This window comes from Pteropus alecto, unplaced genomic scaffold (assembly GCF_000325575.1).
Source record: "Pteropus alecto unplaced genomic scaffold, ASM32557v1 scaffold7, whole genome shotgun sequence".
NCBI lineage: Eukaryota > Metazoa > Chordata > Mammalia > Chiroptera > Pteropodidae > Pteropus > Pteropus alecto.
Window position 1 is genome coordinate 22,998,242 of NW_006494614.1, and position 15,759 is coordinate 23,014,000.

At 35.4% G+C, this 15,759-nt stretch overlaps 1 protein-coding gene across 1 annotated transcript in view; it reads left to right on the forward strand.

The window, feature by feature from the left end:
* Positions 1-15,759, forward strand: part of COL9A1 (collagen type IX alpha 1 chain) — an 88,103-nt gene that overhangs the window by 57,622 nt on the left and 14,722 nt on the right. Inside the window, exons 29-36 of the mRNA XM_006926405.2 lie at positions 6,143-6,196; positions 6,816-6,887; positions 7,417-7,452; positions 8,338-8,382; positions 9,751-9,783; positions 12,852-12,998; positions 13,215-13,269; positions 14,929-15,117. Coding sequence (XP_006926467.1) covers positions 6,143-6,196; positions 6,816-6,887; positions 7,417-7,452; positions 8,338-8,382; positions 9,751-9,783; positions 12,852-12,998; positions 13,215-13,269; positions 14,929-15,117 — 631 coding nt within the window. The remainder of the gene's footprint in view (positions 1-6,142; positions 6,197-6,815; positions 6,888-7,416; positions 7,453-8,337; positions 8,383-9,750; positions 9,784-12,851; positions 12,999-13,214; positions 13,270-14,928; positions 15,118-15,759) is intronic.

The following is a 15,759-nucleotide window of genomic DNA, read 5'->3' on the forward strand; positions in this document are numbered from 1 at the left end:
CCACAACTTTTGCCAATGCCACAGCAAAATATATTAGAGTTTTTTGGCATCTCCAGTGATTACATGTGAGCACATATCTTCACCACTTGGATTATGTTTCTGGCTTTCTCCGTCACTTTTCAGTTGGTTTAGACCTGGGTCCGTGGGGCTCCTGGTTTAGAGCAGGTAAGTGGCTGGGGCCTCTGATTTGGTCATACCATGAAGTGGCTCCTGGGGTACAGCAGCCTCCCTCATTTTTTCTGAAGTCCCCCACCCTGTCACTAACATCCTCAAGCACAGAGGTCCCCATATGGTGTGTTGAGTGATCTCAGCTGTCTTCTTACTCCCCAACTCCCTGGCATGTTACTCCTGTCAGTAATTTGTGAAGAGGCTGTGATGGTTACAGTTTAGACAGATTTCGATCTATCTCTGTGTGTGAGGGACTATTTAAATACATACTAGAGATAAATAGAAACTATACAATGGTGTGAAATTGAATAGATTTTTAAAATATCATTGTGGCAAACCTAAAAATTATTATTGTAATAGGACTAATATGATCTTCCAGAGAGAGGCACTTAGTATATACAGACCAAGTAAAGTGATTTATAATTTATCACTTCTAAAACTGGTGAGACACTAAGGATAATGTTCATCCTTTGGCTAGTTAGCATTTTGGGTAATCAGGCAAATACAAAAACCACAATGGAATAAAATCCATTTTTGGGGGGAGTAAAGAAAATATGACAACATAAGTATAATGAAATTGATTTTTTTCTGTGGCATTTTAAAAATCTTAGAGTTCCATTTTTAAAGGGAGATTTCCAAGTAGAACTATTTGCCTGTATTTATTGAAATGAATTTTACAAAATAGCTCCCAGTAGAGCAGGTCCTCGAATAATATTGTTTCATTGCATGTCATTTCATTATAATGTTGATGAGATGCTGTAGAAACTTAACTCTTGTTCATATCAATTAGCCTTTGGTACATTTGGTTCGATGTCCATCATTTCACTTAAAGTCTCCGAACCTATTGATGATGTTCAGTGAGGACTTACTGTACTTGTTTATAAAGGTGATGCCTTCCTGGTGATCAGTGGTCTTGACAGAAACTAGAGAAATTAGGACTGGGGACTTGTTATTCCCAAGCTTGACTTGTGCTTTTATCTATCTATCTATCTATCTATCTATCTATCTATCTATCTATCTATCTATTTACTTATAAATTTAATTTTATTATTAGTTTCAAGCATACAGTACATTGGTTAGACATTTGTATAGTTTATAAAATGATCCCTGATTGCTCTTTCTCTCCTCTGGCCCTCCACTTAGCCATTACATTACTGCTGACTACATTCCCTATGCTGTGCTCCCTATTCCATGACCATCTATCAACTACTAATTTGTTCTTCTTTAACCCTTCACCCCATTCTCCCAGCCCCCCAACCAACTCCCCTCTTATCTGGCCATCACCATATTGTCCTTTATATTTGTGAGTCTGTTTTTTGATTAGTTTGTTCTTTCTGGTCCTTAGATTCCACATATAAGTGAAATCATGTGGTGTTTCTCTTTCTCTGACTTATTTCACTCAGCATAATAACCACTAGATCCATCTGTGTCATTGCAAATGGTAGGATTTCACTTTTTTTAACGGCTGAGTAATATTCCATTGTATACATGAACCATAATTTCTTTATCCAATCATCTGTTGATGGACATTTAAGTTGCTTCCCTATCTTGGCTATTGTAAATTGTGCTGCCATGAACATAGGGGTGCATAGATCTTTACAAATTATTGTTTTGGTTTTCTTTGGATAAATACTCAGAAATATAATTACTGAATCAAAAGATATATCCATTTTTAATTTTTTGAGAAGCCTCCAGACTATTTTCCATAGTGGCTGTACCAATTTGCAATCCCACCAACAGTGTATGGGGGTTCCCTTTTCTTCACATCCTCGCCAACACTTGTTCTTTGATTTGCTGATAGCCATTCTGACAGATGTGAGGTGATATTTCTTGTGGTTTTAATTTGCATTTCTCTGATGATTAGTGACCTTGAGCATCTTTTCATATGTCTATTGACCATCTGTATTTCCTCTTTGGAGAAATATCTGTTTAGGTCTTCTGCCCATTCTTTAAATAGAGTATTTGTTTTTTTGTTGTTGAGTTGTATGAGTTCTTTATATATTTTAGATATTAACCTCTTATTAAATGTATCATAAGCGAATATCTTCTCCCAATCAGTCAGTTGTCTTTTTGTTTTGTTGATGGTTTCCTTTGCTGTGCAAAAGCTTTTTAGTTTTATGTATTCCCATTTGTTTATTTTTCTTTTGTTTCCCTTGCCTGAGGAGATATGTCTGAAAATAAATTACTAGTAGCAATATCAGAGAGATCACTGCTTATGTTTTTTTTCCAGAAATTTTATGGTTTCGGGTCTTACATTTAAGTCTTTAATCCATTTTGAGTCTATTCTTGTATATGGTGTAAGAAGATGGTTCAGTTTCTTTTTTTTGCATGTGTCTGTCCAATTATCCCAACACTGTTTATTGAATAGACCGTCTTTACCCATTGTATATTCATACAACTTGTGCTTTTAAAGAGACATGGGAGAGTTGAAAGGCAAAGAACAATGTAATTAAACATTTGATTTAAAAATGTAATTTTCACTGATTTCTTTAGTCCTTGGATAAAACTTTATATAAAAATAATAACTCACACTTCTATATGCTTACCATGAGCCAGACACTATTATAAGTGCTTTATATAAAAATAATAACTCACACTTCTTTATGCTTACCATGAGCCAGACACTATTATAAGTGCTAGTTAACCCTCTCAAAAACCCTATGAGATTGGTACTGTTTTTAATTCCCACTTTACAGATAAAGAAACCGAGGCACAGAGAGGTTAAGTTGCATGCCCAGAGTCAGCTGATGCATGGCAGAGCCAGGTTTTTAGACCTGACAATGGAGCTCAACATCTGTATCTCCTTCAAATGCTTTAACAGCTCAAGTCCAGGCTCCATGGGATGGTTTTTATTCGAAGTTAACTTGCCAAATTCTAATGGTATAAAACATATTTAGCAAATTTAAAATTTTAATATTTATGGAGCTTTCATAGTGAGCATTTAACAAAAGTCTAAAGCTGGTGAAGGCAAACAAATACAACATAAGCCCAAACAGATTCACAAACCTACAGAATCAGAATCTGGGGGAGAAGGGTGGAATACAGAAGAGGAATGGGGAGATGGAGTGGTGGAAGCATCCAGTGAAATATATTTCTAAAAAACTGCTCAGGGAATTCTGATGCATACCAGAGTTGGGAATCACTGGTAGAGGATGTGTCTTTTTTTTTTTTAATTAAAAAAAAATCTTGATTAGATTCTCAAATAGGGATGAATTGGCAGATATTCTGAACATGTTAGAAATGTATGTGGTGGCACCGAGCATCCAGGAAAAAATTAGAAACTTTTATTATAGTCTTCACATTTATAGTAGGATTTTTGCCTTTATTCTGGTTTCCTTCCAGTTCTCTTGTTAAAAGTCATAGCTCTTATTGTCATGGGGCTTGTAAATATTAACCACTGGGCAGAATAGCCATTTCCTTACAGTCTCCCTTGTCCACATCTGAGAATATGGTTATCACCACAGCTGTTGAAAAAAGAGGTTTATCATTTATTTTAGCACACTTGTGGTTACCAGCTCATGATTAATTGCTCCTTGAAGAATTCGTTTAGTTTAATCTACGTTTTTAGAGATTACTATTTATATATTGATTACTCATGTTCATCTTAGTTACAGGGGAAATTCCAGAACTTAGAGAAAGATTATGCATGTTTTAAAAATGCATAGAAATTATAAGAATGGCCATCAGGAAACCTTGCCCCAACACTTTGTTCATAGCTGTTTGGTAATTGTTGTGAAAATAAACATTACCTTTTTTTTTTTTTTTTTTAAATAGTGACATGATTTATGTAGAAATACCTGTTTAGAATGGCCAAGGATTTATAGAATGGAATGAAATAAAAATGAGAAACCACATGCCAGGTGTGAAAAATTACCTTTTTTTTTTTTTTTTTTAAATAGTGACATGATTTATGTAGAAATACCTGTTTAGAATGGCCAAGGATTTATAGAATGGAATGAAATAAAAATGAGAAACCACATGCCATCTATTTGTGCAGTAACAGAAGAGTAAATGCCTATAATTTCATCAATCCTTCCCCTAGTCTTATGTGTGTTGGGCTCTCCTGGGTATACAAGTTCGGCAGAGTGGGCCGTCTGTACTGGGGTTCTGAGCCATTCATATGGATGACCCAGGGCCTGCCAGTGGTTGGAAAATACTTATAAATTAAATAATAAGAGCTCATGAAAGACAGAGAAAATAAGATTCCGGCAGAGAAAATTGTTGTCTTTGACTGGAAAGATAATTAATCTCTCCAAATATAAGTGAAAGGCTGTATAATCCTTTATTTTCATTTAGCCCTTTTGTTTATGGAAGAGAAAAAAAAGTACTCCATTAATCATCTTTATTTTGGATAAAATGGCATCATGGTTCATTTATTTAGAAGTGAATACTTGCAGTTGTGTCAAGAACTGAGCTTCCCCTTTCTGATATGATTAATTATTTTCCCCACCAATGACTATTAACTGTTCTGTGAATTGAAGTCATGTTAGCTCAATGACATTTAGGATCTCACTCATGATACAGTTCTGAAATTCTTTGAAAATGCCAAAAGAGCAGATACACTGCAAAAAATCTGTCTTGAACTTTGAAGTGCTGGCTAAATTAATGGGGTTGAACCCAGTGTTTATATTTATAGATGGATGGAAGAATCTATCAGAGTGGCTGATTTTCATTTAGACTTATATCTTTCCAGCATCTATCCTCATTAGGGCACTGCCTCTGGCTTCCAAGCTGCTCACAAGGTTAAGGACCAATGTATCATCCAAACTCATATACTAGATAGGCTGCTTATATAAAAAATTTTAAAAGTGTTTAAGAGCATTTAATTTAAATCACCTATAAGTCATATGAAATGAACACAACGATATTATACCTCATAGTTAGCGACTTGCAATTTGGCAAACATTTCTCAATCCTTTAGAGAAATTGAAAACTCAGAATGTTTATGAGTCTTGACATGTTATAGATGAATGAATAGCATATGAGTCAGATCAAGATAATCTTATCAGAAGCATTTATAAATATTAAACATTAATACGAAGTTGTCATTTTAAAGAAAAACAGACCCAAAAGACTACTTTCATTTTTATAACACTATCCAGGAAATGTGATTGTTTATGTTTTAACCTAGTGTTCAGCTTAGTTGAACATGTGCTAGGAATAAATCAAGCTTTTATCAGATTGCATAAAACTGTATGAAGTTCTAGGGGAAAGAAATTGAAGAGTTCACGTGTCTCCTCAGAGGGCTTCAAGTTTCAAATAAAAAATTGAAATTGGTTCAAAAAATGAAATTAGAGTGTTGATTTTGATGTATCTTCATTATAAATTATGCTTTCTAAAGTTATTTACTTTTTTAAAGACATATTTAAAACAAGAATGAGAACAAAAAATTTTTTATTTCAGAAACTCTATACATTTCTACTATCTATGTCTTTTCAAAGTTCCAGTAGCGGTTGGAAGGCAAACATCTCGGTCCTGTGTCTCTTTTTTCACTCTTTTGAGGTTCAAGATTATTTGCCAGATGTTGTTTTAAAATGCACTGTATCCCAGAAAGTTTACTCTGTGTTTTAGGCATTATATGGAATTCAGAATTAACACACCTATACTTCAAGAGCACATAGTCTAAATGAGGGGATAAAACATGTACATAAATAACCATAACATAAGTTAGATGGTGATTTAGATGCTAAAAATTACTGATTGCCATTTTATACAGATCTATCAGTTGATATTTCTATCTAATGGTCTATAATCACAGTGAACAACATTAGGATGTTCACTGAAGGATGAACACCGAAGAGGCTTTAGGTATTTTACATAAAGATCTCTGCCTTTAGTCAAAGATGGGGAGAATGCTTTGATGACTTATATTTAAACAATAACCTTGGTAAGATGTTATTTTTATTGACGTAGTAATTAATCACTTGAATTTTGGCAAACCATCCAGTCGACAATCATGTTTGTGTTTTTCCAGGGCAGTAGAGGAGAAATAGGACCAGTAGGACCCCCAGGCCTACCAGGTAAACTGGTAAGTAATGTTTCTAAGTCTCCAGCAGTTTATGTGCTTCATACAAAACATAATAAGTTTTTTAAAAATAAAAGGAGAGAAGAACAATCTACAACGGGTAATTTAATCATCTGTACTTGATTTTGATTGTTATGTGAATATGTGAAAAGCTATATGTGTAATTTCAAACTATATCTAAAACATCCTCAGAGGGTATTTTAATCAGCGTGGCATATAGCACACATTTTAAAACCAGGAGAAGCATGAAGTGCTACATTTGGCCTCTGGATGTTCTTGGAATTGGAGAGAACTGTGCGTGAATGCTGCCTTTTACTTCCCCAGCCGTGCTTGTTTACACAGCAAGAGAAGCAGTACTGTTGTAGGGGATTGACTGAAAGAGCCCACTGTTGGAAAAGAGAGCAAACTGGGGAATTGAGGACCTCAGAGGCGGGACAGGGGGTGGGGGAACTGGTCTCTCGTCTCCTAAGCATATAGGAGAGACGCAAATTTCAGGAACAGAGTTAAACCAACCACAGTACATTTATTTTACATGGGAGTCAACACACCCAAGCTTGTCTGGCTTGTATGCTTTCATTGTTGCAGAAATAGTGATTCTGGGAAGTTTGTGTTTGCTTTTCAGGGTTCTCTTGGTAGCCCTGGCCTCCCTGGCTTGCCTGGCCCCCCTGGACTTCCTGGAATGAAAGGTGACAGGGTAAGAAACCTAGCCCTCCAGAAAGTCCCTTATTTGGCAGGGATTTATACTATTTTGTTAAATCAACTTTCTTTTTGGCCTTTCTTTTAGAAAATTCTAAACTTTCTAAAATATATTAGAAAAAGCTATCAACAAAAGTATTTGAAATTACTGGAAGCTGAGATTAAGATTTTTTTAAAAAAGCTATTAATATGATAATTTATCAGGAGAAAAAAATCTGAGAAAGTGAAAAAAAAATCAGTGTAATCACTTTCTATTGAGTTCTAAATTTACATTCCTACTAGTCGATTTTGACAGGATGTGATCAAAGAATGCCCAGGTTGTCCAATACCTCGAGTTGAACAATTGTCAGTTTCTCCAGGTCCTACCTGACTCTTGTTAGGTGGTGAGGAGAGGGGGATATTCTCTTCTGTCACATTATTTGTGTTTGTGCTTACCTACCGGTCCAATAAAGGAGGTTGGTTTATTTGAAATTATATAGATAAAAATCTTAAAATACTGAAAGATTATTATATTTTATTAATTACAGGGTGTAGTCGGTGAATCTGGTCCAAAAGGTGAACAGGTAGGTCTTATTTGACTAGTATGAAATGCAGTGTTTAATGTGCATTGATGTGCTTCACCAGCAGGGAGCACCAGCTGGTTTATGGGTGTGATTAAAACGTTGGAGGCTAGTACATTTTTCTTAATGTGCTTCATATTGAATGAAACCTGGAGCTTATTTTTGTCTGTAGCCTTATCTACTGTTTTAATAAACTGGAGCTAATGGCTAATGACGGCTCTGCCTCCAGAACTACACATTGTTTTTCTTTTGAAAAGGGTGAGCCTGACTCCTTCATTCACCAAACTGGTTTACTCTGATGAAGGCTTCCACAGACGTATCGTAATATTTTAAGTTTTTCTTTATCAAGACCTTAGCAAATAAAGTATGCATATGAATTAGGGTCAGTCCTTTCTTTGGATTTCTTTTTATACTGTAAGAGCCCGTTTCCAAAGATTACCTATTATAAAATTGTGGATACAGTCAGTAATCCTACCTTTAGCAGAAACTCAGCCTCACCTTCTGGCTTTTCTCTAGGCCATTTTTGGATTTGGGCTAGCCACTGACAGCTAGATTGGAAAGCCACTGAGAGCATTTTGTATATCTGCATAATCCTGGGAGCACTGTGGGCACTTATGAATGCTTACCAATGTTGACCGCTGAAAATTGAGCCAAGGCTTTCCTTTATTGTATATTTTTGGCTCCTTTGTTAAAGATTATTTACCCATATATATGGGGGTTTATTTCTGAACTGTCAATTACAATGCAATGTACATATAACGTATTACTTGAAACCTATATAATTTTATTAACCAATGTCACCTCAATACATTTAATAAAAAAATAAATAAATAAAACTGAGCCAAGGGCTATGATGTTAAAAATGTGACTTTTAATATTAATTTTTAGGGTGCCTCTGGTGAAGAAGGTGAAGCAGGAGAAAGGGGTGAACTTGTAAGACACTGTTTTTCCTGGTTAATGATGTAGATTTACTTATTTCAAACTGTATTAGAACATATATATTTTTTCTTTTCTCTTACAATGTTATCTTTGCTGCCTTCTTTAAAGGTTAAGATGTTTCTTATATGAGCTAACAAATGACTCTCCAAGACTGCAGCCAAGATCAAGTAAAGCAAAGAGGAAACATCCCCAAAGTGACAGACCTAGCCTTAAACTTTTGGGGAACAAAATATTCCCTTAGAGCTGGTGAATTCTCTGTGGCTTTATATCTAGACATTTATGGTGATTCTTATATGACTATAGAATATCTAGTGCCCATCCTGGAAACAAAATCAGTTTTACTATAGTTAGCTGTGGCTTACAAGTGTGACCATAGGCAATCTCTCTAATCTAAAACCCTCCAAGGAAGTAACCCCCATCTCCAGAGAATGCTGCTGCTAAATCTCAAGGAAGACAATAAGAACAAGAACAAATTATCTTTACTGCCAGGACTACTAGATCTGCTGGCTCATCATTATGGTTTGCATAATCTAACATGACCTAATGTGGAAACTTATATTTGGTCCTTTGGGGTGGGGGAAGTGTAACAGATTTCTCCTAAATTAGTTTCAGAGAACTTTTAGTGCAGGAAAAAATTCTGATGATGTTATTTTATTCAGATTTTCAGGATTTAGAGTTAGTATAACATCCGAATTAGGCAAATCTTCCTATTTAATTCCAAAAAGAATCATTTTAATCATATTTTTTTGTTAAAATTGTTTATTTGATGGGCTAAGAGGATGTTTTAAATCATTCTGTTTTGTAGTGGAAATGAATTGATGTGCTAAACATGAGCTGAATTCATATCTAGAATTAGTGGTGGGAGATTTTCAAGGTTTTTTTTTTTTAAGCATAAAAGCATGAATATTTGGCTTGATAGACTTTGGGAAGATCTTAAAAATATTTTTAGAGTTTCAAAATATTTTTAGAGTTTCAAAAATAAAGTCATCAGGTTTAAATGTCTATTATGTTTAATAACAGAATGCTAGTTTAATATCTTTCGACTTACACGTTAATTCTCGATGCTCAGTACTTTAGATCTGGATAGAGTCTTGGAGAGCTCTGATTCAACCCTGCTGTTTCACAGATAAGTTAGTGAACTGCTGGAAGCTTATACAGCTTACATAGGATCGTAAAGTTAAGTAGCAAAATAGGGACTAGAATCCAGATTTTGAGTCTAATGTTTTCTGTGGTGTCATGGTTTTGTTTCATCTGTTCACGGTTTTCTATAGATTTCAGCAGCACATTAACATGTTACATGTTTCTAGGAAACTATCAAAGGTGAATACATTGTTCTAACATAATTTTGTTTTATTGATTTAGGGAGATATAGGATTACCTGGCCAAAAGGGAACTGTAAGTATAATGAACAGTAATGGTATAAAAAAATAAAAATATCAATAAAGTTGCAGAAAATTCAGTGTTCTGCTTTATGAAATCATTCTGTATAATTCAATTCTTAAAGGACTTACCTTCAAGGAAATGAATGTCTAAATTTATTTTTTAAGCAATGGATTAATCCAAAGAAAAAAACACACAATAGTATAAATGGATCTGCTTGTTGAACTAAACATTCTAAAGGGATTTTTTTTTTTCATAGTATAAGTGACTCAATGAGTATATAATGTGGCAATTTCTTCCACAAATGGGTCATTTTTAAAGAACTGACTTGTGCTTTGTGGTGATGAAAGTATAATTGAGTTTTGCTGGCAGTTGTACAATTTGTTGGCAAATATTTCTGTAATTTTCTTAATCTCCTGTGTGCTCTGTTTGGGAGAGTAATATAGAAGTGTAATGCATAAGAAAATAGAGAATTATTAGAGCTAGAAAATGGTTATCTCATTCAATTTGTCATTTTGCAGAGACTAAATTGACGTCTTTAGAGATTAGATGAATTTAGAATTATAGAACCAATTAGTTGCAAGCCCGGGATGATTTCAATTTGAAAGGAATGTACATTTGATGAAATGAGAAACTTAGTATAAAGGAGAAAAAATGAAGTTCAGATCTCAATCTCACTAATGTCACTAATCACCATCTTCCAGTTAATCTTTCCTATTTCTGGAATCTCCCCTACTCCTCTCTGTCCCTGTCCAACATGTTATCCTCACAGCATCCAAGGTAATCTGGATAGAAAGATAAAACCCACTATTTATCCTTTCTCTGCTTTAAATCCTTCAAGAATAGCATTTTATGGAATAAAATCAGACTCTAAGCACGATATACATAGCTTTCAATGAAGTATTCTCTGCCTTGCCAACCTCATCTTCTCACGTGTCTGGAACTTCATCTGTTTGCAGTTCTTTTTACATGGCATGCTGTGTAATGTCTCATGTTATTCTCTTAACCTGGTGCAGCCTTTCTCTTTCCTTAAAATAGCTACCTCCTATTCAATCATTTAGCTTCATCTTCAGCTCCACTTTCTCCAGGAGGCCTCACCAGATTTAGTTATAGTACCCAGCCCTGGGCTCTTTACATACCACTAAGGTGGAACTTATTGACTTGTATTAACTTATCTACTTAAATACCATCTCTAAACACCATGTCACAGTCTCAAGCTTCAAGTAACATCTTTATGCCTAGGAATACTTTACAGAAACCCTTTAGGATTGAGAAAAATGTAGAGTAAATCTTGATAGAATTTGGCAACAAAAATGCTACTTCACGGTCTTGAAATAGTAATGTTCAATGGTAAGCATTCAATCTATAAAAGAAAAAAATGAATGAACAGTGCAGCACTCAAAATAAGTCCATTTCCTTTAAATTTGGATATAATACTATGAATTAGCTCTTGACTTATCGCCTACCTTCCTACCCCTGTCTTTTCTGACATGACCCAGGTAATACCGATGAAATACCGAAGTGTACTGTCCTAGAATCAAGGGAAATAGTTACCAACAGGAAGACTTTCACTGTCCTCAGTGATTTCAGCATAGACAGACTTGATAAGTAGATGCAGTGCATTTCTACTTCAGTATACTGTGCCTCAACTGAGAAAAATTTCCCCAAAGATCCAGGGTCTTCATGTTCTCCTCGTCATGTTGTTCCTTGATCACTTGATCGAAAATTTCTTGTCCCTTGTTCTAGCAATATTTCAGACATTGCCAGCCTGATAATCCACTCTGATTTGGTCTCCTTTGTTTTCTGTCTGTTCTTTAGTGTATTTCTGAATTCATTTTGGCTTCTCCTCTGAGTTGTTTTAGAAGCTTTTAAAGCTTTGCACTCTAGTCACCTGACAATTCCCCAGCCTTCTGCAGCACATCCTTAGCTCTCCCAGTTGACGCTCTTTCAGGAAGTCTTTTAAGCCATAACTTCTCTATAGGAGCAATTTTGACAGGTTGACTTAGATGAATGTCGATTTTTTTTTTTTTTTTGCATAAAGGGATTGAAAAAGCACATTTGCTGAGCTTTCTTTAGATGTGTCTAGTGAAAGCATTGCTTCATCGCCTTCTTCCGTTCAGTTTAAAACATTTGAATGTTTGAAAGTTAGCTCTTTCTAGATAAATGATGCACATGAAAAAGAAGCAGGATTAAATTGCTTTATGAACATTCATATCTTCAACACTAGCATTCCCTTGCTGTCTCGTGTTATCGTCTCATTCTTATTCTATAAACAACAGTACATTGCAACTACTATGCCACAAATGCCACCAGAGGTAGTTTAACAAAAAGTGAATTAATTTAATCTTTGATTTTTTTAAGCAGTTATTGTACACAAGGATTCTTTTAAATGTTGTTAGTGGTCTGCTTTCAGAAAGAAAATCTATGCTCTTATGCTAATGAAATAGTTGGTTTATTTCTAACTTTTTAATATTTACATTTTTAACTTCCTCAATACTTAAATTGTGGACTTACTCTTTTTGTTCGAGTATTTTAAATGTATTGATTTTAAGTGCAACATTTTAAATGTGGCATTTTAAATGTATTAATTTAGTTCCTAGGTACATCTGACATCTTTAAATTCTCCAAAGAATGTTATAAAAGCTAAATAACTTATGTTCTTGAAATATCTTTACTTTATGCTTTCTGTATTAATGATATACAAAGTAACATGTCTTGTAAACACTCAGTGGCCTTTTTGTGGTCAGAAAAAGTTAACAAGCCTTATTGAAAACTAACTCGCTCTTAGGAAATAGCTTAAAGTAGGAAGAATGTGTTTTTAAAAATTTATTATTTCAATTAACATTTTGAAAATATTTTTTACCAAAAAGAAAGATTCTTTAAAAGTTTAGTTGAACCTAAGAGGTGAGTTGTTGGGCAGTATTATGTGTCTTTTTGTTGAGGATGTGTAATCTGTAAACAAATACCTCTTAGGAAATAAAATGTAGTAAACCTCAAATTTTGTGTATTTATATTGCATTAATATTAAGTAGACACATTACTTCTGTTTAGTCCTGGTTCGATAGTGTGCCATTTTGTTCTAGGTGGGTAACCCTGGGGAGCCTGGCTTGAGGGGGCCTGAAGGAAGTCGGGGGCTTCCTGGAATGGAAGGACCAAGAGGACCACCTGGACCACGAGGCGTGCAGGGAGAACAGGGTGCCACTGGCCTGCCTGGTATCCAAGGCCCTCCAGTGAGTGGTGGGCAGTCCCCGTGGTTTCCCTCTTTCCTTCCATCTCACAGCATAAGGGGTGGGGCAGCCAGGCTAGACCAGACGTCAGCTTTGTAGCAGTGCAGGCAAGGTCTCCTGTTGTAAATCCAGCCACCTGGTTTCTTGCCAAGTCTGTCCGTTTACCATTTAACTGTGTAGGTTCTGTGTATAACCTGTCTTTTTTCTTTTTGGTCCCAGGGTAGAGCACCAACAGATCAGCACATTAAGCAGGTTTGCATGAGAGTCATGCAAGGTAAATAAATTGTAACGGCTTGACTTTTTGTGTGCTTTAAAGGAGGCAAATTTTGAATAATATTAATGTCACTTCTGTTTTATCTAATTTATAGCCATCACAATCACTTATAGCTTCAAAGAAAAAGGAAAATATTACCTTCCTAGATTAGCTTGGACTTTTTTTTTTTTTTGCCAAGGGTGTTAATTTATGAGAAAGCACACACACACGCGCACACACACACACACGCACACACACTTTTTTTTCCTTCAGAACAATTCACAAGCACCTTTCTCCTCTTCAATGCCCTGCCACCTAGTGAGTACCCAGCCCGAAACTGTTCTCTCTGTAGATTCTATGAGAAGTGATTGAGAGACTCCATGCCCATGAGAAGCGTAAGGACATTATGACTACTCATGTACCATCTATGTAGAAAATCAATAACCAGTATTTTACCAAAATGATGATTTATTTTCATATTTGTTAACCTTTAAACTTATCTGTAGCTATAAAGATTCCTATTTGTTATAGCTGTTTCAGAATTGGTCTAGTTCTGGAACCACACTGAAAATGAAGATGTAACTGAAGAGGTCCCGTAACACCGGGGCCTTCTACCAGGTCATTATCACATTCTGGTTGGAACCAATTCTGTCAGAAAAGAAATACTCTTCTTTGTATGCTCATGAGATAGTCTAATTTGTGTTGCAGACTTGTAGAATTTTCTGAATGAAACTGTCATTTCTATATTTGAAAACCAGTATGTCCCTTCATTGCAGATATTTTATCTTAAAAGGATATTTCAATTTTAAACTTCACATATCTAGAAAATTGTGATTTTATGCTCCTACTTATATAAGATGAACTTAGAATACTCGCATTGAAACAATTTTAAAATGCTGGTTAGAATTGTGTTTCCAATTCATATACTCTTTCACACCCTAAAGCTTTAAACAACATTACACTAGAATATTTCCTGGAGAGTATTTTAATGGAAAAGTTTTCTCATTCTCCATGGTTTTAGTGGATGATTCTTAATCTATTTAATGGTTCCTGAAAAAGCCCACACTTATTAATTTTTAAGACAGACTATGACCCTTCCCAAGAAGCAGGTTTTTTAAAATGTCTGTTGTCTGTTCCAAGCATGGAAAAAAATTTGAGAAGAAGAATTCATAAGAAGTCATGACTTCTCAGGATTCTTCAGGTTACTTAGTATCTTTGAAGTAAAAATATGAGGCTAGGTCTCAAATGGTGTCTCAATACTAATTCTGGACAATGTCTTTGGCTTTTAAAAAGCTTCTGGACATCCACCTCTACCTATGTTAAGACACTCATTTTCTTCCCATCCTGGGTTTCCAGATAACAAGTCAGGATTCATGTGACACACTCATTTATTTAGAACACACTCACACCAAAGCCTTGCAGTTCAAGGTTTTTATCCCTATCCCATTTTCTCAAAACAGCAGGGCCAAATATATCCAGGGAGAGCTGAACGAACAGCCCTAGTGAAGAGTCTTGGCAGAGAGCCCATGGAAAAATGATCCAACTTTATTCATTTCTCACCACCAATTTTGAAGTTCTAATGACACATTTAGAAAACAGGCACTTGACATACTGCTCTTTTCATTTGAATCACTTTCATATTTCTTACTTTTCTGGGTCGTTTTGTTTATTTTCTTTTAGAACATTTTGCTGAGATGGCTGCCAGTCTCAAGCGTCCAGAGTCGGGAGCTTCTGGCCTTCCCGGAAGGCCTGGACCCCCTGGTCCCCCAGGACCCCCTGGAGAAAATGGTTTCCCAGGCCAGATGGGACTTCGTGGCCTCCCAGGCATTAAAGGCCCCCCTGGTGCTCTTGGTTTGAGGGGGCCTAAAGGTAAGCTATTTTGTCCAGGTGGAACCAAGGAACACACACTGTCCATTTTCAGATGTGTTCACATGTCCTACCGAGCTCCACCTATCTTGTGAAATAAGATGTATTATTCTCTTTTACAGTGGTAGTGGCGAAGATTAGAAAACTACCATTTAATATTCTCTTAACCTTGCTATATGATAACGGTAGACTAAATACTAGCATTAAGGTCCCTTGACTTTTAGCACTGATCTTTGTCAATTATACTGTGCCTTAATCGCGGTTCAAAATAAACTTCATAAGACCTCATAAAAGATAATTTAGCTGTTTATTTATTTTTTTGAGACCTTAAAATCATTGTAGAGCTCTTCTGAGATGACAAGCAGCCTTAGAATATTTGTGTCTGTTACTTAAATGAACGAAAATTGTTAGTAGGACATAAAAAAATTACATCATGTGTTGAAGCTGCCTCCCCCTTTATTCTAAAAAGTGGCATTGGATATTAGTTTTGATGGATTTTTTTCAGCTTTGAAGTAGTCTAACTTTATTATTTTTTTTAACTTGTGAGAGAGTATGAGAGTTTATTTCTTCTCCTTTTTTAAAGCATGTTAAGTCCTTGCATCCAGGATTTTGCAAAAAAAAAAAAAAAAAGTTGTGGGAATATAA